The 24933-nt window shown below is 42.3% G+C and overlaps 1 protein-coding gene across 4 annotated transcripts in view; it reads right to left on the reverse strand.

The window, feature by feature from the left end:
- Positions 1 to 24933, reverse strand: part of LOC311239802 (ras-related protein Rab-40C) — an 87595-nt gene that overhangs the window by 43755 nt on the left and 18907 nt on the right. For all 4 annotated transcript variants that reach the window (XM_084328251.1, XM_084328250.1, XM_084328249.1 and 1 more), the window contains exon 3: positions 21314 to 21374. In XM_084328251.1, coding sequence (XP_084184377.1) covers positions 21314 to 21374 — 61 coding nt within the window. The remainder of the gene's footprint in view (positions 1 to 21313; positions 21375 to 24933) is intronic.

Consider the following 24933-nt stretch of genomic DNA (forward strand, 5'->3'; position numbering starts at 1 on the left):
CAGACGACGTGTTTAGACGTCATTCCTCACCATGCTCATTCTGCCGAAAACGCCGTAACTCGTCTTTGATGTCAATATTTCAAAAATCTGTGATCGAAATCATATTTCTCCTCCGGGGACCTGAGATGTACAGCTGAGCTCCACTAAATTCTCTAGCGGTTCAAGAGCGCCATCTGGTGGCCGATCGGCAGATCGCCAACAGGAAGTGACTCGTCAAACAGGAAGTGCTCATCCATATATCGTCCGGGCACTCGCGATCATTAGCAGGACTCTATCTCAACACACTGGATAATCAATCGCTCGCCCTAACTCAATAAACAACGTTATTTGGACATATATAGTATTATACAACCTGGAAATGGTACATCAGGATCAACATCCCATAATCGAAAACTGTCTACTCCACGCTGATCGTCCAACGGCGCGAAGAAGATACGGTGAGTTTCAACATTATTTTCTAACGTATTCTATACTAACTGATCTGATGATCATATGACCCACACTAGATGAATGGTATAACGTTGCCCACGGAATTATAAATGCCCCCTCGCCCATCCGGTCAATATCAGATGATACGTAGTAACTTCTAGAAGTACCTCCAGTTGAAATTTTTCATCTGGCACTGATCGCTACCAAACTGTATTTGATCATCAATATAATGCATTTGGGGCTATAAATCAAGTTCTGAAGAAAGCTGCAGAAAACGATAAAAACATACTTATACTTTAGACCATATTTTAGTATGAATATGTGAATGAAAAAGTATATCGTTGCTACACCCTGAACAATGGATATAGGACATTGAATGAGCAATAATAATGTCAATTTAGCAATAGAATTAAAAAAGTTATAGCCCTGCAAAGAAGGGGAACTTCTCCATAGACAAATAGAGCTGGCTAGGGATGGTAAATTATGAATTTAACCATGGCGATCAAAGTGTTAAGGATCACATTTGTGCCTCCCTCCCCAGTGATATGGACCCTATGCAATTTGCATACAGACCAAACAGGTCCACTGATGATGCTGTATCCCAAGTACTGCACAGCACCCTCTCTCACCTAGACCGCCAGAAGGGGGGCTATGCGAGACTGTTGTTCATTGACTACAGCTCAGTGTTCAACACCATAGTCCCCACCAGACTGGTGGACAAGCTGATCGAGCTGGGTCTGAGCTCTGCTCTGAGCGCCTGGATACTGAACTTTGAGTGAAAGGCCCCAGGCGGTCAGGGTGGGGGGTCAGACCTCCAACACCATCACCCTGAGTATCGGGTCCCCCCAGGGCTGTGTCCTGAGCCCGCTGCTGTATTCACTATACACACATGACTGTGTGGCCAAGTTCAGCTCCAACTCCATAGTGAAGTTTGCGGACGACACAGTGGTGGTGGGGCTGATCTCTGACAACGACGAGAAGGCCTACCGGGAGGAGGTTGAGGTACTGGAACGCTGGTGCCAGGACAACAGCCTGCTCCTGAACATTGGTAAAACCAAGGAGCTGATCGTGGATTTTAGGAGAAAACAGCAGGGGACACACACACCACTGAGGATAAACAGGGCTACCGTGGACAGGGTGAGCAGCTTCAAGTACCTGGGGGTCCACATCTCAGAGGATCTGACATGGACAACACACAGACTCAGTCATAAAAAAGGCGAAGCAGCGCCTCTACCACCTGAGACTAGTGTTGTCACGATACTGGAATTTCGACTTCGATACGATACCTTGAAAAGAGAGAGAGAGAGAGAAAGAGAGAGTGGCTGCTGGAGATTTGAGGTCTACTGAGCGCACCTTTCTAGTTATGACCCGAAAACAAGGGTACTTGAGAGAGAGAAAGAGAGAGAGAGAGAGAGAGAGAGAGAGAGAGAGAGAGAGAGAGAGAGAGAGAGAGAGAGAGAGGGAGATTTCTCCGGAGCTATGCTCGGAGCATTTATTAACGTTACATTTTCAACAACATTGCTGCTAATTGGACACTTCATGGAGGCGGGGTAATGTTGTGTCGAGTTCATGCGTGTATTAGTGTAGGATGGGCTCCGCTCGACCTAACGTTGGAAACGGGGTAGTTGTGTCGAGTTCATGCGTGTACTGGTGTAGTGTGGGTGGGCTCGGCTTGAGGTTACTCCGTTTCCATGAAGTAATTATAAATGTGGCCAGCTAGCTAGCATAAGCTAACGGAGGAACGACAGCTAACGTTAGCTAATAATAGCTTTGTTTACAAACTAAAGACAGGGCTCCCGGCTGTGAGGGGGAGGAGGCTGCAGCAGCAGCTTGTGTCTGTTGCCGGACACCGGTCTCTGAGGAGGAGGAGGAGGCGGAAGGGCAAGCGTGCTCTGGCAGCGCGTCTGTCTGTCAACAACTTGCGAGAGCAAGCCAGCTGGTATCGGTACTGCAGAAAGTATCGATACTTCGGGAAATGAGTATCGAAACCATTTTAAATATTCAGTATCGATATGTATCGATATTTCGATATTTTTGACAACACTACCTGAGACAGTTAAGGAAGTTCAGAGTATCGGGGAAGATACTCCAGTCCTTCTACTCCGGAGCTGTAGAGAGCATCCTGACTGGAAACATCACTGCCTGGTATGGAAACAGCACGGCACAGGACAAGAAGGCCCTACAGAGAGTGGTACGCTCAGCCGAGCGTACTACGGGTATTGCACTACCAACCCTGCAGGTCCTATATAACAAGAGGTGCAAATCCAGAGCCTGCAGAATAATGAAAGACCCTCACCACCCCAACAACAGCCTGTTCAAGCTGCTGCGGTCAGGCAAACGCCTGCAAACACCGGCAACTAGGACAGAGAGACTTCGGCTCAGCTTCTTCCCCCAGGCCATCAGAGCCTTGAACACTGAACTCTCCACACACAAGCACACATGAGCACACACACAACACACACACTGTACACGTTCACACACTAGCATCCACTTTAACACTTTCAGTGCCCACCACGTGATAACACATGTTATCAGCCCGACGCCTGAATGCCCACCACGACAATTAGCGTGTTATTTTTTTATTAGCGATCTGAATTCATATTTCATCAACCGAGTCTCCCGTTGGTAAACAAGGCCCATTAGGAGTTCAGATGTGAAAAAACCGTCTCCCAGATGGTAATGCACCCTTGGAATGGACTCAATGAATATGGATGAGAAAAGAAAAATCAGGAATCCACATTTTACTTCTCAGGCATGTAACCCGAGCCGATCGGATTCATTGTGGACCATCAGAACAGCGTGGAATATGTGTTTACAGTATGTAGCGTTGGATTAGGCCTGCCACGATAACACATTTTGCTGGGCGATTAATTGCCCCCGAAAATATCGCGATAAGCGATATAATTGCGACCGGTTAGAGAATTTTTTTGAGAAATTTATTTCCCAAAACTTTTATTTTGAAGCCCACCGCTCCGTCTTTTCCTGTGTTTTAGACTTTTATTTTGAAGCCCACCGACCGGACCGGAAGTATTGTTGTGATTATCAGGTACTTTGGGTACCAGAAAAGTCACGTGAAACACTGCAGACCACTGATTGGTCAGAATAGAGACGCGTCTCTAGGATTTCATAATCATTATGTTTGCAGCAGGCACAAGTGCAATAAACAAAGGATACAGTCACTGTGTATTCTGCCTCATTTATTGATTAAACAAAACCGACATCAACACAATTTGCCACCGAGCGGAGAGTTTAGTCTCGCAAAAAGATCGCTGACTTGTTAAGGCTTGTTGTTAGGTTAGGTGCTAATGTTGTGCTAGCGTTTTAGCATGGCTATCGTACATAGCGTGATCAATATAACTCGCTATTGATTGTTTGTATGAGTAACGTTAATGCTAGTAGAATAGACACAACGTGAGGTAATCACCATCCATTTTAAACCGGTTATTACCTAATGCTAACGTTAGCAAATAGACGCAACTGGTAACGTTACAGCTTGTTAGCCTAATGCTAACGTTAACGTTAGCATAGACAGCCTAGCTAACGTTAACGCTTGTAGAATAGACACAATGAGAGGTAACGTTAGCGTTAGCAGAATAGACACAACGAGGGTCTCGTTAATGTTGTTATTGATTGATTGATTGAAAACTGTGTTTACTCTGTTTGTATGAGTAACGTTAATGCTAGTAGAATAGACACAATGAGGGGTAACGTTAGCCCCACGGAGCTCCTGTGCTGTGCTCTGTAGTAAAGCCAGCGGCCCGCCTCCCAACACGGACAGTGACTGACAAGGGGCACTGGGTCCGCCTCATTAAAACAAACGCGCAAATAGCAATTAATCGCGCCCGTCAAAATCATTGCATTCATTTTAATTATCGCGGCAATTAATCGATTTATTGCTTATTGCGGCAGGCCTACGTTGGATCAATAAAAGCGATACATTTTTGGAATGGCGATCAGGAATTGGAATGATCTTTTTGGAGAACATCTGATCTGAGGTAAGGAATCTATTTTACAAGTCTTGGGATAATCAGAGTTGTATTCGCTGAGATCTCAGCGTTCGCCCTGTGTGTGTGTGTGTGTGGGCGATGGCTTTGAGGAAATCAGAGAATCGATTTTTCAGATCGCCTATATAGCATGCATACATACACATATACTATCGATAATCTAGCGTTTATTTGAAAACTATTCATAAATAGACAGAAAAATGACAACGTTCTAGAATATTCCAGTAAAGGGCGATTATCATGGAATATTTATATTTTCCTTGAAAACGAGGGCTTTTCAAAATGCTATAAAACGAAAATGAACCAATAAAAAAACAATCCGCTTTGACAATGTTGACTGGAAAACGAGTCATTGATAAGTGACGGGCAGATTAGGCGTTTAAAACATAGATTAGGCGTTATTAACGCTAACATTGAAGTGGATGGTGGGCATTCAAGCACTAAATCGTGCACCCCCTGCTGGCACTGAAAGTGTTAACATGAACACACACATTCATGCTGCACACGCTCACACTTATGGTCACTTTACAAAATGAAAGGTCACTTTAAAGAGATTGTATAATATAGCATTGTATAGCAGTGTACATAAAGACCCAGTGCCTCATCCGTAGCTAACAGTGTATTGCACTATCACAGGACCTAGCATGTCTTACCATGCTCTTGTAAAAACTCATGTACATATACCGATATGCCCTACTTTGATTACTTGTATTATTGCACAAATGTCGTTCGCATCCTATTGGATTCTTACTATTGTATTATGCACAATCGTTGCGGGCATTTCACTGTATACTTGTATGCCGTGACAAATAAAACTCTTGACTTGACATAACATAGCATATATGTTGATATGCTGATATAACATATCGTATTAGGGATGGGCATTTTTAAGAATAATCCAGATCGATTGATCGCATGCTATACTCGAGTGATCGTGTATTACTCGAAAATGGGGGGGGGGGGGGGGGGGGGGGAATAATAATAATAATTTTACTTAATTTTGTTCTTTCACCTATATGTTTAACACTTTCAGTGCCGGCCGTGTTTTCCTTTTTACCCCCTTGAATGCTGCCACCCACTTCAATGATAGCGTTAAAAACGCATAATCTATGTTTTAAATTATGGCTATGTGTCTAATCTGCCCGTCGCTTATCAATGACTTGTTTGCAGTCAACATTGTCGAAACGGATTGTTTTTTTTATCGGTTCATATCCTTTTTATAGCATTTCGAAAAGCTATCGTTCTCTCGAAAACTTCAGGAAAATAGAAAGATTCCGTCATAAACGACATTTATTGGAATATTCTCGAATACACTAGACACGTTGTCATTTGTCTGCCTATTTATGAATAGTTTTCAAATAAACGCTAGATTATCGATAGTATGTGTACTTATGCACGCTATAGAAGCGAGCTGAGAAATCGATTCTCTTATTTCCTCAACAGCACAGCACACACACACACATATATACACATACGGGACACGCTGAGATATAGGTTAAAAACAGCTCCGATTACCCCAAGACTGGTAACATAGATTCCTTACGTTAGATCAGATGTTCTCCAAAAAGATTATTCCAATTCCTGATCGCCATTCCAAATATCGATCGCGTTTATTGATTTGATTATTGGCTGCTGTAAATATATATTCCAAGCTGCTTTCCATCTTGCGATCACTTCCCTCTTCATCAGATCCCTCGCCAGCATAGTGGAGCCAGTAGGCTCCCCCCCCCACAGATCCACCAGTCTAATCGAATGGCCTGCAGTTACACAAGGATAGACGATAGGGGGCGGTATTTTCCCATCGGAACTCCTAGAGGGGCTGCTGTACCAACGGGAGACTCGGTTGATGAAATATGAATTCAGATCGAAGAAAGAAAAAAAAAAAACTACAATTTGCGTCGTCAGCACTCAACGGGGGGCATGAAATAACGACATAACACGTCGCTGGCACTCAAAGTGTTAAGGAAACCAACAAACAATTATAATCTTACACATACATGTGAAACAAATATGTAAAAATCAACTCAAGTTCAAACCTCTGTTACTCTATTTCATTAGCACTAAAAGTGATTCTCCTTTTTTGCATTAGTAACTTCAGAATGTTATCTTTCAAAAGAGACGCATGTGCTATAAGTATAATGCTAAACTTTGCAAAAAAAGTATGCAGTCCTCAAGTTCAAGTATAAAAAAGGCCACTTTTCTGCCTGCCTGTTAACACTTTGAGTGCCACGGATGCAGGGAACAAAATAAGTACCCGCCAACCGCCAATGGCGGGCAGATTTAAGGTTTGGCGACTAACAATGAGAGGTCTGCCCGCCACCTGGCGTGTAGTTCATATCGATACTCTTATTTTGAAAATCCTGTGCGGGTCTCATTTCCGCACCAAGTGCAGCTCCAGTCATAATATCTATCGCTCCGACAGCTAGCAACGTTTGGTTCATATGATACTCTTATTTTGAAAAAAACAGTGGCAACTCCGCAAGTCATATCCGCCCCAGTCCGTGCTTCTGCTTGCATTAAAGCCGAGCAGCGCTACACAGCAGCCCCGAAATAAGTCTGTGTTTTTTTTTCTCACAACGGGTCAAATGCATCTAACATGCGTTGCATCGTCGCTAGGGATGCACGATATTGATTTTTTGATACCGATAACTTTATGCTCCTCAAGCCGATAACCGATATTTATTGTATTATATATCTTTTTTTAAATGTATATATATATATATTTTTTTTTGTCAATTTTTTTATTTTTTTTTGTATTTATAAGCTCCGACGTCATCGGTACTGCTATCGGTACTCGAGAAATTATGGAGTTTTTTTTGAGGAATTTAAACGTCGCAAACTAATCTTGTTGGGCGTTTTCTATATCTCTCCTGCCTCGGTGTCTCTGCCTGCGCAAGGAGGGGGCTGTGCTCACACACACACACACTCACTCACACACACACACACGGGTGCTGCCGAGTACAGACAGCTCTGCTCTCATCATGGCGGACAGAACGAAACGTTCAAAAGTCTGGGTCTATTTTACTAAAGTCGATGCTGACAACGCTCGTTGCCACAAGTGCAACAAGACATTTGCCAGTAATGTATAAGCGCTGGTACTTGTCAATGTGGCTGGCGGGGAGCTAACGTTATTAGCCTGAGCTCAGAGTAGAATAATGGCCGACAATCCGGAGGTAAATAAACGAACGAGAGCTTCTGATTGGTGGTAAGAAGAGGTGGGTGCAAGCGGTGGGACATAATTGGCAGATCGACTGTCTGCCTCCGAATGTAACGTGACTACGTCACAGCCAAGAAAGGGAGCGCTGGATTTGTGAAAAACTCCCTGTTCCTAAACCACACGCCATCAGTCGTACCACAGTACTGGCAAAACGGGAGGAGGCTATAATAAAAACAAGCGCCCTTCATCCAAATCCACCCACACCGGATTTCTTTTAACCAAAAAATGTATTATATATTATCGGAGCTATCAATAACGTTATGGGGTTTATCGGGATGACGTCATAATTGCTGATATCGGCCCGATAATTATCAACCCGATAATTATCGTGCATCCCTAATCGTCGCCATTCCTTTATGCCCACATCGCCCGAAATGAACGTTACGTTAGCGTAAGCTAACAAGCTAATCCTGATCAGAGCAGAGCCATAGAGAACAGCAGACAGTGGGGACTGAGGAAAGGGAAATGGGGGGGGGCGGGGGGGCACTCTCCCTTTCTCTGTGTGTGTGCGTGCGTTTGGAAAGACGGTGACGTCAGTCAGGAGTATATTATAGTAAACTGAGGATTACTGAGGATGGACAGATAATGTTGATATTCAGCATTTAAAACTATTAACGCTGACTCATTCCTTCAGTCCACTCAAAATTATGCTAATATTCCTTATGTTGTTTATGATATTAATTGAAAATAGCATATGAGAGTATTATATAGTAATAATAACACATGGCGATATACTAAAAAGCTATTTATAATTTTTGGCTGGTAAAAAATCTGCCTGGCTGGTAGTTTTTTAAATCTACCAGCCAGATGGCTGTTAAGTCAAAAAGTTAATTTTGTTCCCTGCAAGGATGCGTTTTGTCGTTAGTTCATGCCGACTGTTGAATGCCACCAACTATATATATACTATTTATTTGTCGTATTTTTTTTTATTAGCGATTTGAATTCATATTTCTTCAATCGAGCCTCACGCTAGTGTTGCAGACTCTCTCTGAGCTCCATTGGGAAAATACCGCCCCCTACCGTCTCTCGGGATGGTACTGCACCCCATTGGATTAGACTGATGGGAGGGGGGAGGGGGTCCAGCCTCCTCATTTTACTTCTCCGGTGAGGCATCTAAAGAGACCGAAGTGATCGCCCAGCCGGAAAACGTGTGGACTACATATTTACAGTACCCAACGCTGAATCAATAAACGCGATCGATATTTGGAATGGCGATCAGGAATTGGAATAATCTTTTTGGAGAACATCTGATCTGAGGTAAGCAATTTATTTTAGCAGTCTTGGGGTAATCGGATCTATTTTCACAGAAATATCAGCGTGTGCCCCATGTGTGTGTGTGTGATCAGGAAATGAGAATATATTTTTCAGATCGCTTCTCTAGCGTGCATAAGTACTATCGATAATCAAGCGTTTATTTGAAAACGATTCATAAATGGGCCGAAAAATGACAGTTTTTGTGTATGCCAGAATATTCCAGTAAATGCAGCTTATCACGGAATCTATATATTTTCCTGAAAAACTAGGGCTTTTCAAAATGCTATAAAACGGAAATGAACCGATTAAAAAACAATCCGTTTGGACAATGTTGACTGCAAACAAGTCATTGATAAGCGATGGGCAGATTAGACACATAGCAATAATTTAAGACAGAGATTATGCGTTCACAACGCTATCATTGAAGTGGGTGGTGGCATTCAACCATGTTAACAAGTGGCAACCAAAGTGTTAAGAGGTTAAACTGTAATTTTCTTCTCAATTACCTCATTACACAATAATTATTTCATTGCATATCCCTCTGAGACCAGGGCTACCGTTATCCGGTAATTACGTTTTTTCCCCCCGGAATAATAATGTTGGATGTCCGATATTCCAATCTCTCCGGTGATAATGTCCTGTGGAAAAAAAAACCTTGGCTCAAAAGCCTAGTCACTATACAATGTAATTAAAAATGTATTTGGTAAACGTGAGAATATATAACCTAATGTGCCAGATGGTTTGTTATACGTTTTCCAATTCACTGTCATTAATTAATTATGCACCACTGTCTAGGCTATTGTCTGCTGAATCATGTATGAAGGTATTTGTGTAGTATCATGACTAGGGATGGGTACCGAACCGTAACACGTCGGTACTACCGAGTATCGAATCAAGTGAGATACAGAGAGAAAAAAAGAAAAAAAAAAAAAATGTACTTTTTTTTTTTTTTTTTTTCTTTTCATGTCAACGTTCACACGCACAATATATGCTTACCTAGGATTTGACTTGATTCAACAACAAAGTAGTCGGAGCAATGACAAGCCGAAAACTGTCGAAATTGTAGTTATTTGAAGTTTGGATTTTTTTTTACGACTGAGGTAGGTAAATTAAATTTCTTGAGAATAAAGTACCGAAAAAAGGTACCGTTGGGTATCGGTATCGATTCACAGTAGGGATGCACCGAATGGGAAATTCTTGGCCGAAACCGATACCGAAAATAGAAAACAGTTGGCCGAAAACCGAAAGGCCGAAAATGATTCATAGAATAGAATTTTTTTTACCAATGTTGTGGAACATTATGATTATGGAAAAATATGATTATGGCAAAACTTAACTTAAATAATAAATAATCACTATTATGGGTCCATAAAACATTTATTCAGCACTTCTGAATGCATACAGTACATTAATTCCATCTTTTCTCTGGCTGCGCAGCGGACATCTGTGCTCTACTGAGCGCACCTTACTAGTCCCCAGCTGAATGTGCTCGCTTGACTCGGCACAGTAGACGCGCGACAGACAGACAGCGTCAATGTGAGAAACACAACCCCCCCCCTCTCGCTCTGAATAATATGCATATTAGATCACTCAGTGATTAACCGCGGCACAGGGTTAGAAATTAACGGGGGCTTGGGGCAAAATGCCCTCGAAAATTGACCAAATGCCCTCGGATATCAGTTAAGGGGGGCAAGAAAAGCCCCTGACAGTTTACTAATTATATATATAATTATATATATGCTCTACAGTGCGAGCATTTCCCTCGTATTTGCCCCTAATAATATGTGTGTGTGCGAACCGGAAAAATCATTTACTTGCAGTGTGCGAGACGAGTGAAGATTACAAAACAGCTCCGCTGTTAATAGTTCAGAAACTGGACTGAAATTCAGTTTTTGGGTGGAATGCAAGGAGGGAGGGAGGCGGGGCCCGCTGCGTGTTACAGGGTGCTTGAGAGGTGCTGCAAACGCAGACAGACGGAGAGCTCTGCTCTGCTTTCATCAAGCATGCATAGTGTAACATAATTTACACTGCTATCTTAACGTTAGCAAGCTAAGCATCTGCATAGCGCGACCTGTGTAACGTTAAGTAACTTGTGTTCGGCGGGGAAAGACCGTTCCATTTGTAATACAACTCCAAAGAATAACATCCAAATCCGATCCCGATGCGTATTTCCTTCATTTCACAGCGCTGAGCGTGCAACGTATTTCATTGATCGATCTGGCCAGAGCCTATACTCACAAACGTTGCGTGTGTGGGGTTTTTCATGTATCAATTTGAAACAAGCCTCTTGACTGTTGGAATTAGGGATGTTAAAAATAAAATAGCTAATAATATTATTCAATATTAGACATTCATTGATCCAGAGGCAACCGGCTATTCGTCTGCCATTTGTAGATATATCAAGACAACAACACAAACTTGCCCTCAGGGACAATAATATTTAATCTATTTAGATAGAGTGTGTATGTATTATTTACAGATAATTGAAGGTACCTCAAAACATGAAACCAAGCCATGATGTCACACATAGTGTGTGTGTGTGTTACTTGAACAATTGTCACTGTGCTCCTAAATTTCTGTGTGCGCCTAAATTTGTATTTAGATTTTATTTATTAACATTTTATTTAGGAGCACATGTGCTCCTTGGGAAAAAGGTTAGCGTAGAGCCCTATATATGGAGACATTAACATTACGTTATCAAACATAGGGACGAAGACTGTAAAAAAAAGTGTCAACAATGTTTTATAATCTTTATGTTAATTTTCATTATAAAAATGTTGTGCCCCCGAAATACAAAAAAAGCCCCCGAAAATCAATTAACACTATGGGTGCCGGCCAGAAATCCGGAAAATGACTGTGGATTGCCAGCGCTATTTGTCTATGGAGAAATTCCCCTTCTTTGCAGGGCTATAACTTTTTAAATTCTATTGCTACATTGCCATTATTAGGGCCCATTCAAAGTCCTATATGTATTGTTCATTGTGTAGCAACGTTAAACTTTTTCATTCACATATTCATAGTAAGTCTAATGTATAAGTATGTTTTCATCTCTTTCTGCAGCTTTCTCCAGAACGTGATATATAGCCCCAAATGCATTATATTGATGATGAAATACAGTTTGATGGCAATCGGGGCGATATAAAGAATTTCAATTGGACGTACTTCTAGAATGATCTACGTATGATCTGATGATGACCGGATGGGCGGGGGATCGTTTATAATTCCGTGGGCAGCGTTATATCATTCATCTAGTGTGGGTGATATGTTCATCATAACAGTTTATATGGAATACGATCAAAAATAACGCTGAATCTTACCGTATCCTCCTCGCGCCGTTGGGCGATGAGCGTGGAACAGTCATTTACCTATTATGGTATGTAGAAATATCGGGTCCATTTCCAGCTTGTATAATAGTATATATGTCCAAATCATGTTGTTTATCGAGTTATTGGCAATCGATCGCTATGTATTGTGTCGAGATAGAGTCCCGGTAGCCAAACAGAGTGCCCGGAAGTAATACGGCCGACCAGCACAACCTCCATAGCACTTCCTGTTTGGCGATTGCGCCGATCGGCCACCAGATGGCGCTCCTGAACCGCCAGAGAGCTCAGTGGGTCCTCCTGGTGGATCTCAGGCCAGCGGAGGGGAAATATGAATCCGATCGCAGATTTTAGAAATATTGATATAAGGACGCTGTAAAGCGTCCTCCGGCAACTTGAGCATGGCCGGGAATGACGCTTTTAAGCGTTTTCCGGCAGTCAAAGTGTTAAGGGGGGCAAAAAAAGCCCTTGAATTTTTTTTTTAATTTCTAACCCTGCCGCGGCATATAGTAAATAAGGATATAAAGCATGTTAAAGACGCATTTATTGGACGCGTTGCGCGCAGTTTACATAGAAACAGCGCGACTCCCGACAGCGCGACATCATCACAACAACACGCAAGGTTGTTTCTGTTTCTGTGATATATTTTCGGTGAAAAAACTCTTTCGGCCGAAAGCCGAAAGGCCATTTTTTGCCATTTTCGGCCGAAAACTTTCGGTGCCGAAATTTCGGTGCATCCCTAATTCACAGGTGCCGGTAAATGTGAAAGGTACCCATCCCTAATCATGACAATTATAGTCCCAATTTGACTACAATGACAATGGGATCTGAATGTCCTCTCAGTGTGGATGTATTACATGGTGCTAGTTGCAAAGTAAAGGTCCAGAGATTACAGATGCAGAACATATATATTACCATGCAGGCATGTGTACAGGTGCATTACAGATATATTACCATACAAGCATGAGTACTAGGCTTGGGCGGTGTGGTATAATATAATGTCCTCATGTAAATATACTCCCCTCCCCTGTATCCCCCTTACCTGTGCCCCCCCCCCCTCTCTGTGGAATAAGACATTCCCCTCCCCTTTCTCCCCAAACCTGTACCCCCCCCCCCCCCCCCCATTCGACCTATCAAATGGGACCACACACCCCCCCTTGTTGAACTATATAGGGCTCCTCCCGACCACAATCGGGGTCTTTTACCTGGGTCAATTCAGCTGATCACCTGGGGGAAGCCCTCAGCCATTCTCTCTATGTATTTTATCTGTTTGGTTAATAAACCTTGTTATTATCCAAACCTCGGTTGACTGAGAACATTCTTCATCAGGATATCTACAAATATCCCACAATTGGCGTCTACGAACTTGTGACGGACTCTTGCGTCCTACCAGTGTGCTGTATTATTTCAGCTATACAGAGAAAAGTGAGTATAATAGACTGGTCGACCAAAAATGTATGGCAAGGAATTAAAACCTTCCCGCTTTTCTCTGTGCCAGGTGAATATTACAGAATGTTGTCAAATATTGAGATCATGGCTGAGTAAGAATAATGTGCATTAATATATCTGATCTGTATTGAGAATCGTACTGGGGAACGCGTGTACCTGGGTCCTTTATCTGGACAGATGTTCTGAGAGGATGGGTTGTTAGTGCTATTCCCGGATTTGAGCTGTTGCCAAACCGAAAGTTAGGGCACAATACAGGTTGTTGGATTGCTAACCCAAGTCTAATTCAGACTGAAATATAGGCAACAAAAGGAGATACGTGAGCTTATTAGAGTGATATCATTGGAAAACGCTACTCTCTTAGAAACTATTCTGTGATTCTTTTGGCAAAGAGGCGGGAAGTTAGGACCGAGAAGCTGTTATAATCTAATTAGATTTAACAGAGTAACATCATATATTCATAGATGCAACCTCAAACTAAGCTCACAACCTCTTCCATTCCTGAAAACGATGTATTTGGATTGAATTAACCAATTAATCATACAGATAGCGGGAAGGTGACCGGCGATGCCTCGGCAGTACGTGAATGTACATTTAACGAGACATTAGTCGCGGGTTGAAGGGACCGAGAGTATGATTAAAAGGTATATATAATCTAATATATCGCTGGTAAATTTCGAAGTCAGGTTCGGTCGTTATGACTTTAATAACGATGTATAGGTTATCAAGGGATAAATGCCTTGTCGCAGCGGTGCTGGTCGACTAAACGAACAGCGATCCAATACAGTCAGATATACACACACGTTAACTTATATGTATTAATGTTTGTTTGTCTGTTTTAAGTCTCGTTTGTATGTGCACAGTATAGAACCCGCCGCGGTGCTGTATTGAGTAAAGAAACCGACGGATAGCGCGACGAGCATAGGGAGACGAGTACCGTTATACAGAGGATAACATTGAGGTGCAACTCACGGGACAAACTAGGATAGTAATTTCCGGAATCAACAAAACCGGCCCACGGGAACGACCATTTGGGGAAGTATAGTTATCGTTTCAGTTTGTTTACGTTTCACATATGCACAGGCGCGTTCATTCGGTAACAAAACGCTGGTTTAGGAATTCCAGGCTATTGAGAGCTCGTGGGAAAAATACTGTATGGATTGCAAAGCGCTATTTCCAAGATGAATGGGAACGCGTGAACGTCGCGTGGACTGATGACGTCATACAAAAGTGCGATATGAAACTATCATTGGGCGAACGGTAAGGTTTAATATGCCCGAGGCCGAAGGTATATGAAATCCACGTATAATATACGACGTCAACACAACAGCTTTCCCCGGTGAGTATGAAAATCATAAATATAGATGCTTTGATTGATTGATTGAAAACTTTATTAACAGATTGCAGAATGGGTACAATACAGTACAGCTCAATACACACAATTGTTAAGGGGATGCAGACCAGAGAAAGACTTTCGTCTTGTTTACATCAGGGTCCCCCATTTTTAATTCATCAGGACATATATGACATACAGATAGTCAGTACTGCTACATCTATACATTTATGACATACCAGATTTGCAGATTCAGTACTGTTTGTGATACAAAAGGAGTCAAGAAAAGGGAGTATATACATTTGACGTAGAAACTGTACATACACAACTATCATCTCAGTTACAGTAAATTACAACTATCTCAGATCACTTGAGTGTTTGTTGCTTTAATTTACACATTATAAGTCACATAAAGCTAATTACAATGTCTGTTTCAGAATTATAATACATCTGTGGGCATACCGGTCATACTGACCAATACGGGGAGCTAAACAAACACTTCCGGTTTCCGGTATATGGCAGTACAGGAATTGTAGTCCACATAAACAGCGTTAGATTAGACTTTATAAGCTTTTAATGTTGAAAACTTGGGCACAAACAACATAGATTATGTTTAAAAGTAAGATGTTTAGGTTAACAAATAGGTTATATTCACTTGAGTTAATGTGTTTATTCACTTGAGTTAATGTGTTTATCTAAAGAACCAATGAAAGATAACTAGCCCTTTCCATTGTAAGACATTTTTAAACATGATTCAAAATGTGTGGTTCCACATTCTTATGAGTGTACATATGCGATATGATTGATAAATGATAACACTATCATTACATCCTAGGATGGGATGGATGAGAACTAGCTGATGTTTTTGTTAAGCTCACAGACAATCAAGGAGAACACACTCAAAAATGGTCTTAGGAGTGGAAAATTAACATGTGTTTTTAGTTTCAGTCAGGCTCTGAGGCGAGATGCAGAGACCTACACCCAAATTGTATCACAAAAGACTGAAACTCCAACAATTTGCATGCCAACATGTGTGGAGCTGAAAGACAATCGATTGACCAGTTAAAACAAATCTGCATCCAAACACCCACATGTAAATTGTGTTTACAGGAAGCAAACAGACAATCAAGAGACAAAAAGGGACTGAGTTAATCTACATTAGAACAGAAATCAGTTTGGAGCTAAAGGGAAATCAATTGTGAGACGATAGCAGACACTATTCAGGATGGGCACTTAGTTGAAACCCACAGGGTATGCCTACACTCTGACCACAGACTTGGTGGACCAACAGAGAACCACTTAGTTAACATGAATCAGACACGGGTGAAGAATTTGCAGTCATGAAAGGCACCATATTTCCCATACTAACAAAATAACATAACTTGCATGCTATCCCCTCCTTCTATTCTCTGCTTATAACCAATAACATGCATGATTCTTTTAACAAACTAATACATTTCCATGACTGCAAAATATCAACCACCAAAATTGAAACACAATTATCTAAATGTACAAGGTATACACGTACATTGATCATTTAGCTGACACTTTTATCCAAAAGCGACTCACAGGTTCTGTATGACAGGACATCAAAAAGGGCACAACTCTATCAGCTGAGCAACAATGTTCATCAAAGTGTTGAGTGCTACAGTGTAGGTTAGTTTATTAGGACAAGTGCATGACAGTAAGGTTAGCTAGGGTTAGAATTATTTGTATCAGTTGAAAGCAGGATAATCATTTACACAATGATTATCAAAATGCACAAGGTATATTAGAGGTAATTAAATTAATACTACTTAAGAGTAGACGAGAAAATGAATGATTGTTTTTCATGCAAAATTAACTGGCTGCCTAGATTTTATGTTTTTTCCCCATGCTAAATTATGACGAGCCACACTGAGACGTGAAGAACGCCAGAGAAGGCGTGGCGAGGTAAGTATCCTGAGGTACACCCAACGCATCCTGAGGTAAGATCAAATTAAATTTGACATCACAGATTATAAAGATAAAAAATAAATGTTTCTGATTCCATGCAAAGATCGGATCCAAACGATATCAAATGCACGATGGTATTACACAATGAAATGAATTAACCCTAAATGATTTTCCTCTGTAGCAGAAAGGCGTTGAATCATTTATGTGAGGAGTTTTCTAAGGCAGTTTTTATCATCCTCAGATCACAAATTGGTGAGAGGACAGGACGAGTGAGACAACGCGTGACCTGAACCACAAACGACGGCAGGACCAGGCAAAGAGAAACACAACCCAGTGACCTGAGCGACCCACGACAGCAGAGGACCACCAGGGACGCCGCCAAGGAGCTGCGGACACAACCAGGGCGACGACAACAACCGTGGGAGAACCACCAGCCCACACAACACAGACGTCCCCAAAGGAAGGGGAGCAGAGACAGAAAGGACGACATGCAGCCTCACCCCGGCGACCCGCGGCAGACCATCTGCAAAAGGGAACTGAAGTCCCCGACCATCAAGGTGGATTCCCATGACAAGATTGTCATCCGTGTGAGAGAGAGCGTCCTACAGACAGGCCACTACACCAGCAAACCCTCGCCCCTCTGGTACCGCGATGACGGGGAGCGGGGGACCAACCACCACACAGCACGTTCAAGACCACCCTACCGCCATGTCTCTAGGCCTGATAAAGGTCAAGCGTGAGCACAGTGGCAGACATGTGATGGTGGTGGAGAACAACATAGGCTCCAGGAAAAGAGTCTGCAAGGCCACTACTAGTATACTGCTACCGGTGACCCTTGACAAGGTACACAGGGAGTGGACGGCAACCTCCTGTAGGCCCCCTCTGAATGATGGAGGAGTGAATGTTCCCGACTGCACCGTCAAGAAGAGAGACATCATCAGAGACCTGTGGACCAAGAGACATCTGAACGCCACATTGTCCACATTATTATGTATTTATTAAAATTTTACTGTGTTACTGTATTACATCACATTTGAATTACTTAGGTTACAAAATTGTATTGTCAGAAAAGAAAGAATCAGATGGTTTATTCTCTCATAGAAGAGGACATGTAACGTTGTTGTTTTGCACCTGTATGGTGAACAGTTGATAGTATATGCACTAGAATTACATACAGAAGCGATGCATAAGACGTTTTATCTCCTCATTTATAGAGAAGAAATGAAAAAAAAATGCCTGATTCTAAGTAAAGACCAACAAAACTGAGGCAATCACAGATGAAAGTGACACTCAAACTCAGGTTAAATACAACTGGATCCTAAGTAATTTCATCAAGAATCATTATAAAATGTGCATATATATATATTTTTGAACATTTTCCCATAATCAATCATGTTAGTTTTATTAACCACCAGGTTAACGGTTGTTAAAATGTTTTTGTACACATTAGCCTTATGTGTAAATCCTATTCCTAATAATTATGCACACGATTTTGTTTTTCACCCTGTGCACTCTGACCACACAGAAACAGTGCTCACATGTATGTAATAGTTTTATTACGATGCCTGTATGTACAACCATGACATTAGCTCCCCTGAGTCACGACATGAACGACTGAAGGTATGCCAAGATATGTGCACAGCTATAGCCTCTAATGATTATGTTAATTATTGTTTGATATCAGAGTTGAGGACCACTCATTGATATAGGTATTTTTGAGCGATAAATAAAAGAAAAGGGTAATATCTATTCCCACATCTCTGATATCAAAATAACACAGACCGCAGTCCAGTCGATCATGTCATGAATCATATATGTAAATAATTCTATTTTAAACTGTTATGCCAACCAACATCACATCGGCCAAAATTTTCATTATTTTAATTGTTTTCTATTTTACCTATTCACTTTTACCTGTTCCAAACAATCCTGGTATATTATACATTAATCTCACCCACATTATAACAGAGAAAAGTGAGTATTGTGGTATAATATAATGTCCTCATGTAAATATACTCCCCTCCCCTGTATCCCCCTTACCTGTGCCCCCCCCCCCCTCTCTGTGGAATAAGACATTCCCCTCCCCTTTCTCCCCAAACCTGTACCCCCCCCCCCCCATTCGACCTATCAAATGGGACCACACACCCCCCCTTGTTGAACTATATAGGGCTCCTCCCGACCACAATCGGGGTCTTTTACCTGGGTCAATTCAGCTGATCACCTGGGGGAAGCCCTCAGCCATTCTCTCTATGTATTCTATCTGTTTGGTTAATAAACCTTGTTATTATCCAAACCTCGGTTGACTGAGAACATTCTTCATCAGGATATCCACAAATATCCCACAGCGGTATAATTTTTTTCATACAGTCATACCTTGATGACCTAATACCCCGGTATATGATCAGCGGGGGGGGGGGGGGGTGGCAACCCGTGTTACCAAGTAAACAAATCACGGAGATGGCCAGTTAGCCTGCAGCATCCGAGTGCTACTATCATTAGCTCTCAGAATGGTAGCCAGAAGCCCACAGCATCCTAGTACTACTAATGTTAGCTCTCAGAATGGTAGCCAGAAGCCCACAGCACCCTAGTAACGTTAGTATTGTGTATTCAAAAACGCACCGGACTGCGACGTAACGTTTTACCGTTTATTTGCTTGCTCCACCAGTGCACAACAACACACACTCTCGTTACCACAACGCTTTACGGTATTTTCACAGCACTGTCGCAACATTACCGTAAAGCGTGAACGCCGTTGTGATCCACATACACAACAGTTAGCTCTCAGAATAGCCAGTTAGCCCGCAGCACCAGCAACAGTAAGCGTGTCTCATTTAATTTCAACCACTGAAGCGGGGTTTCCCCTCCTCATGTGTGTAGAAGACAACCAGCTCTGCGGCTCGCTCCACTAGTGAGGACTGGTCTCGCCCTCTGCTGGCGCGTGTGTGCACTACAACCAACCACTGTCAAAACTCCGTTTCAGTGTAATATAAACTGAAACGCATCTGTGATTTTGACGGTATTGATTTTCAATACCGTCGGGATTTCTAAATACCCTGGTATACCGTAATACCGTCATACCGCCCAAGCCTAATGTGTACAGGTGCACAACATATATATTACCATGCAGGCATGTGTACAGGTGCACTACAGATATATTACCATACAGGCATGTGTACAGGTGCACTACAGATATATTACCAGGGAACAAAATAACTGCACGCCATTCGCCAAATGCGTGTAGATTTACCGTCTGGCGGCTAAAAGTAATAGTCTGCCCGCCAGCTGGCGTGTAGTTTCATATCGATACTCTTATTTTGAAAATCCTGTGTGGGTCTCATTGCCGCCCCAAGCGCAGCTCCAGTCATAATATCTGGGCTCTGGCAGCTAGCAACGTTCAGGTTCATATGATACTCTTATTTTGAAAAACCCTCGAGCAACTCCGCGAGTCATATGATATCCGCCCACTCCGTGTTTAACTTTCTTGAAAACAGAGCAGCAGCGTTAACACAGCAGTGCGCCTACAGACGCGAAATAAGTCTGTGATGTTTTTTTTTTCTCACAACGAGTCCAATGCAGCTACATGCTTTGCACCGGCGCCATTCCTTTATGCCCACATCCCCCGAAATGAACGTTTATGTACCAATCACTACAACGTTAACGTAAGCTAACAAGCTAATCCTGATGATCAGACGAGGCAGAGCCACAGTGAACAGCACTGAGGAAAGGGAAATGGGGGGGGGGGCACTCTCCCCTTCCCTGTGTGTGTGCGTGCGTTTGGAAAGACGACGGTGTCACTAGTCAGGACTCAGGACAGGAGTATATTATAGTAAACTGAGGATTACTGAGGATGGACAGATAATGTTGATATTCAAATATAAAAAAGTTTCGAGAGGAGTGGAAGTTTGAAGACAGACTACAATATGATGCGGGGGTGGTGAGTTGAAACACAGTGTGTGTGTGTGTCCCGACCCCACTTCTATGTTTCAATAAATTATTTGCATTTAAAACTATTAACGCCGACTCATTCCTTCAGTCCACTCAAAATTATGCTAATATTCCTTATGTTGTTTATGATATTAATTGAAAATAGCATATGAGAGTATTATATGTAATAACAACACATGGCGATATACTAAAAAGCTATTTATAATTTTTGGCTAGTAAAAAATCTGCCCGGCTGGTACTGGTAATCTACCAGCCAAATGGCTGGTAAGTGAAAAAGTTAAGTTTGTTCCCTGTATATTACCATACAGGCACGTGTACAGGTGCACTACAGATATATTACCATACAGGCATGTGTACAGGTGCACTACAGATATATTACCATACAGGCATGTGTACAAGTGCACAACAAATATATTATTTAGGAACTTACCAAAGCTCCAACTTCACTCTCCTCCCATCCAGCAGAATGGTGGTGGTCTTGTAGTCAATACCTGGATTGAGATAGACATGGTAGATAGAGATTTGAGGAGAGGGGGGGGGGGGGTGAGAGAGAGAGAGGAGAGAGGGAAAGAGACAGAGAGAGAGAATGCATTAGGCAAATGGATGCAATAAGAAGACCATCATCAATCATCAACACACTGGCCCTCTGTAAAACTCAGAGATGTTGAGTCAAGGCTTCAACTAATGTCTCATGATCCTTTACGAACTTCAAAAAGGACTTTAACTGGTTTAACAAAAACACAACATTGCCCCTTTTGGTTATCCCACATTGGAAATAAGGATTTTGACAAATTATTAACCGTTTCGTGGCCAACCACGTATATATACGTTATTGGGATCCGACCGTTGGAGGCCAACCACATATATACGTGTTAAACTCGTTTTTTGCTTTTATTTTAATTTTAATATCCTACTCAATGTCACGGAGCTGTATGTTGGCTGGAAACGGCATATGGGGCCTCGAAAAGTGCAGTACCGGCCAGATCCTGGTATTGGCGCTGTCTCGAATGCAGTAATCCTTGTTTCAGACGGGTTAGCTTTTCTGTTAGCCTGAAGCTAGGGATTCAACCGATCGCCTGGAATATTGCGACGCCGAATTCAGTATGCAGTAAAGGAATATAGCATCAGCCAATGGACATATCGATCTACCATCTACCAGATGGCGATCAATAACTGGGAAATTCTTTTTGGAATCCAACCGGCCACAGGTAAGAGCGATTTGATGTCAATTTCAGCTTGATCAGGCCTTGTTCTCATAGCCATCCACCCGGTCAACGTATGATGTTGCAATAACGAATGCCGTTATTGGTAATCAATAATCAGAAACGACTTTGATTTTTAACTCTAGCTTGTGTAGGGCCGAAACGATCGATTTAACATTATTAGCTTAGCGCCCTATAACTAGCTTTGCAGGAATTACCCTAGACCATTCAGATATAACGTTCATATTCACAACGCTATAAAATGGGAACATATTGATGAAAAGAAATTCTCTTTATGGCATATTGAAGGGAAGGTTTATACTGTCAATTGACAATGGACACATAGCAATAATATAAAATATAGATTTAGCTCTACAAACAACCCTCACGCACAGTGAAACCTTGTTATGAGAAGCTGGCCTCAGAGTGAGATTAGACGGCCCTGAATGTGTTAAAGGGGAACTATTTTACTATTTCTTTCACTATTTGGGCACTTTTACACAATTCCCGAGAGTCTATGGAACACCTCTGTACGTTTTCTTTTTTTTTTTAAATCATTGTTTTGTATTTCTAATCAAGTACTCAAAAACAGCATTTTTCTACCTCAAGATTTTAAGCCGTTTTGAGGCTGGGCTCCAACCACTGTGTGGCCTGGTGCCAACTGCCACATCAACTGCCTAGGCTGGTAAAGCTATGCCTCCTAAAATGTGAATCGGAAATACAGAAATACCGGGCACCCCCTGATCCGTTTATAGTCCCCAGCGAAACAAACAACAAGCAGGTCTGTCAGCCTGTCGAGGGATGCGATAACGAGGTTGTTTCTGAGGGGGATACATTTTCATGAGCACTGTGTCGTGATTTCAGGGGCGGGACTTCCTACCTGATTCCCACTTTCGGCCGTAGTGCTTTACCAGGCTTTATCTCTCGAGATAAAGCTGGGAACGAGGTTATCAACTGCCACATTATTATGCAGCTGAGAAACCTCTGACATCACAGATATGCACATTTTCAGATGACTCAGTTCAGTGAGGGTGAATATTGTGAGAGGAGAATTGGAAGAATGTGCCAATATGAGAATTAGAGACATAGATCCTATTAATATAAGTTCACATAGCTAGGAAACAATGCTAAACACTGAAAAAGGCCATTTATAAGATAGTTCCCCTTTAAGACTTTGACATTTTCAAAGCTCAAAAAGCTATATTGTTTTAAAATATGAATTAATCTGAAAAGAAAAATCTGAATTAATGACCTAGTCCTAGTGGGTCACAGGATATGAATGTTGACCCATTCAATTAGCTTTTATTTGATGAATATGGAAGAGGAAAAATTCTTAAGTGATCACAATCATACAACATAATTGCCAATGCCTATGCCCTTAGAACTCATAATGGCCTTAATCTGCCATGGCCTATTTTTCTATAGGTCAGGTTAATTTGTGTCCTACAGTCCCACTGAACATTGTTTTTTGTTACAATGGTTGAGGATACGTGGGACACAGTTTCGCTCAGTGGTTACTGGTTACCGACTCTCGAAAACCCTGATAGCATGGCTGCATTAGGCTTTGCTGGCAGCGGAAGTCCGTTGGCAAGTAGCGACTGCTGTCTAACGACATTAACAATATCTTCCAATTAGCCGGACAGCCGAAAGAGTGCTGAGGTAAAGTGCTGAGCTCAGGCTAGCCTAATTGAATTGGAGTGAGTGCAGGGCATCATACCAAGTGGCTCCTCTCCTCTCGTTGCCAGGGCTCATTTACACAGGCCACATGATCAATGGCTTCAGCAATGTCTGAGTCACTTAACCTGCTGCTGCTATTCTGGGACTGGAATGAGTCGTCTCTCTGAACAGGACATTGGCAACTCAATTCTCCGTAGTTTTCCCCCCTCAACAGAACATGTGTTGAGAGATTAGTCTTCCGTCAACTGCTTGTGTTGATGTCCCAATATCTGTATGTGAGGTCCTGTCGTCACTGTGCCATGTCACCAAGAATAGTATTTGGTGAATTAACGGGTTGATTCAACTCCAAGTGTAAAGCCTGTGTGTGTGCGTGTTATTCACTTAAGAAAATGAATAACATATCAGCAGTGCAGAAAAGGGCAGTGGTTTAACCACGCTGCATCCAGAATGAAGAGTCTTCAGAGAAAAAACACCATCCTCATATTAACTCAGGACAGAATACAATGGGACTAGGGCTGTATATTTGTGGGGTGAGAGAAAAGTAGATCAGTAGATCGTTTCATCACTATTGTTGCAAAAAAGGCTGCAGAATTGTTTCACGGCAGTATTTTACTTAATTCCCGACCCCATGTGCTGGAATAACCTGAAACATGTTTTTTTTTTTTTTATCTGCTTTTTCTTCCCCTTTTTCTGTATTTTTCTCCCATCCCAATTTAGTCGTTATGCCAACTCCCTTCCTGGTCGTTGCGCGCATTTTTCCCCCACTTGCCGGCCTAGAGAGGGTTGAAGACTATCACATGTCTCCTGCGATACATGTGGAGTCAGCCAGCCGCTTCTTTTCACCTGACAGCGAGGACTCTCACTGGGGGAGTGTAACGCGTGGGAGGATGACACACTACCTCCCCCAATTCCCTTCCTCGCTGAGCAGGCGCCCCGACCGACCTGTACGAGTCGCTTTTTACAACGACCAGGATACATACCCCACCAGCTTCCCACCCACTAACACTGCCAATTGTGTTAGTATGGACGACCGACCAAGCCGGAGGTACCGCTGACAGCTGGATTCGATACCAGTGTATCTGCGGTGGTAGGCAGGCGCTTAGTCCGCTGCGCTACCCAGCCGCCCGCTGAAACATGTTTTTGAAACTATCAGAGTCGTGTTTTACCGGAC

The sequence above is a fragment of the Notolepis coatsorum genome (assembly GCF_963971535.1).
Source record: "Notolepis coatsorum genome assembly, chromosome: 14".
Lineage (NCBI taxonomy): Eukaryota > Metazoa > Chordata > Actinopteri > Aulopiformes > Paralepididae > Notolepis > Notolepis coatsorum.